The sequence below is a fragment of the Rhagoletis pomonella genome, unplaced genomic scaffold (genome assembly GCF_013731165.1).
Source record: "Rhagoletis pomonella isolate Grant_MI unplaced genomic scaffold, Rhpom_1.0 Rhpom_scaffold_03727, whole genome shotgun sequence".
NCBI lineage: Eukaryota > Metazoa > Arthropoda > Insecta > Diptera > Tephritidae > Rhagoletis > Rhagoletis pomonella.
This window is the reverse complement of record NW_023462279.1, coordinates 2,908-4,246: the sequence shown is the minus strand read 5'-3', so window position 1 is coordinate 4,246 and position 1,339 is coordinate 2,908. Positions and strand designations below refer to the sequence as shown.

Sequence of the window (1,339 nt, the reverse complement as noted above, 5' to 3'; positions counted from 1 at the left end):
TTACATGAGTTTCGTTTTCAACGGGCAATAATAAAGGAAAAACGTCAAACTAGTTGGCTGCCAATAGGATTGCCATATGCGGTGATTTCATGAACATTCCGCCCACCTCGTCCTACGTGGGGACGAAGTTATAATGCCTCAGGCCGCCCACCGTCTGCTAGTGGCTTATCGACTGGTAAGATAGAAAGTTTGTTGACGGGTCGTTTGAGCGTGGAAGATTTAGTTTTGACGGTCACCACTCTTACGACGCCATCTGATCCTTCATGGGTGTCCATTATTCTCCCCAAAGGCCACTGCGTTGGGGGTGAACGTTCGTCTCGAATAAGAACAAGCTGCCCAACTTCGATGTCGGGTTTTTGTTGGCGCCACTTGGTTCTGGCTTGGAGTCGTTGAAGATTTTCGTTCGACCATCGTGCCCAGAAGTCATGATACATCTGCGTAAGCTGTTTTCACTTACGTATCATATTAGCGTTAAATGAATATCCTTCCGGGCTGGTTGTAAGAGATCTGCCGACCAAGAAGTGCCCCGGAGTTAACACCGTGAGATCGTCGGGATCATCAGTGAGCGCGGTTAGCGGCCGGGAATTGAGGCAGGCTTCAATTTGTTTTAGTATGGTGTACAGCTCCTCAAAAGTTAAAGTTGCTTGTCCAACTACTCGTTTTAGGTGCAGCTTCATGCTTTTCACTGCAGCCTCCCATATCCCCCCAAAGTTAGGGGCGGCAGGTGGTATGAAATGCCAGTTTATTTCCCGACGAGAAGTGTACGACGCAGCTGCTTGAAGTTGAGCTTTCAAAACTTCTCGTTCGCTGGCCAAAAGTGCATTTGCACCTACGGATGTGGTAACATTATTGCTGTAGACATCTGTGCAAAGGCCTCGAGTAGCAATAAAACGATTTAGAGCAGCTATAATCGCCTCAGTAGTCATATCGCTCACAAGCTCTAGATGGCAAGCTTTCGTAGCGAGGCAAATAATACAGCTATGTACCCCTTATAGGCATGATGTCCTCTGCCCTTTGTCGTGCGTACTTGGAACGGACCTGCGTAATCTATTCCGGTACGGACGAATGGCAATGAGACGTTGCGTCGAATGCTTGGTAGTTGACCCATAAGTTATGTGATTGGTTGACAAGTTTGTCGAAAACATGGCAGACATTTCCTGATGGCACTTTTCACAGCTATACGACCGTTTGTCACCCAGAATAGTAATAAAGTTAAGTGACTATTTTTGGGTAAAATCATGGGGTGTCGCTCGTTAAATGATAAGTTTGCATTTTTGAGCCGCCCACCGACGCGTAATATACGCCCAGGATCGAGTAGGGGGTGCAGGGTGACCATCTT

General features: G+C 47.3%; 1 protein-coding gene across 1 annotated transcript; it reads right to left on the bottom strand.

The window, feature by feature from the left end:
* Positions 1–449: 449 nt before the first annotated feature.
* LOC118754336 lies at positions 450–926 on the bottom strand. The gene has a single exon (XM_036489211.1). The coding sequence runs from the start codon at positions 924–926 to the stop codon at positions 450–452; it is 477 nt and encodes a 158-aa protein (XP_036345104.1).
* Between the last annotated feature and the right edge of the window lie 413 nt (positions 927–1,339).

Excerpts from the sequence above, each read along its gene's own strand:
- LOC118754336 (XM_036489211.1), bottom strand. The coding sequence starts at position 926 with ATGACTACTGAGGCGATTATAGCTGCTCTAAATCGTTTTATTGCTACT.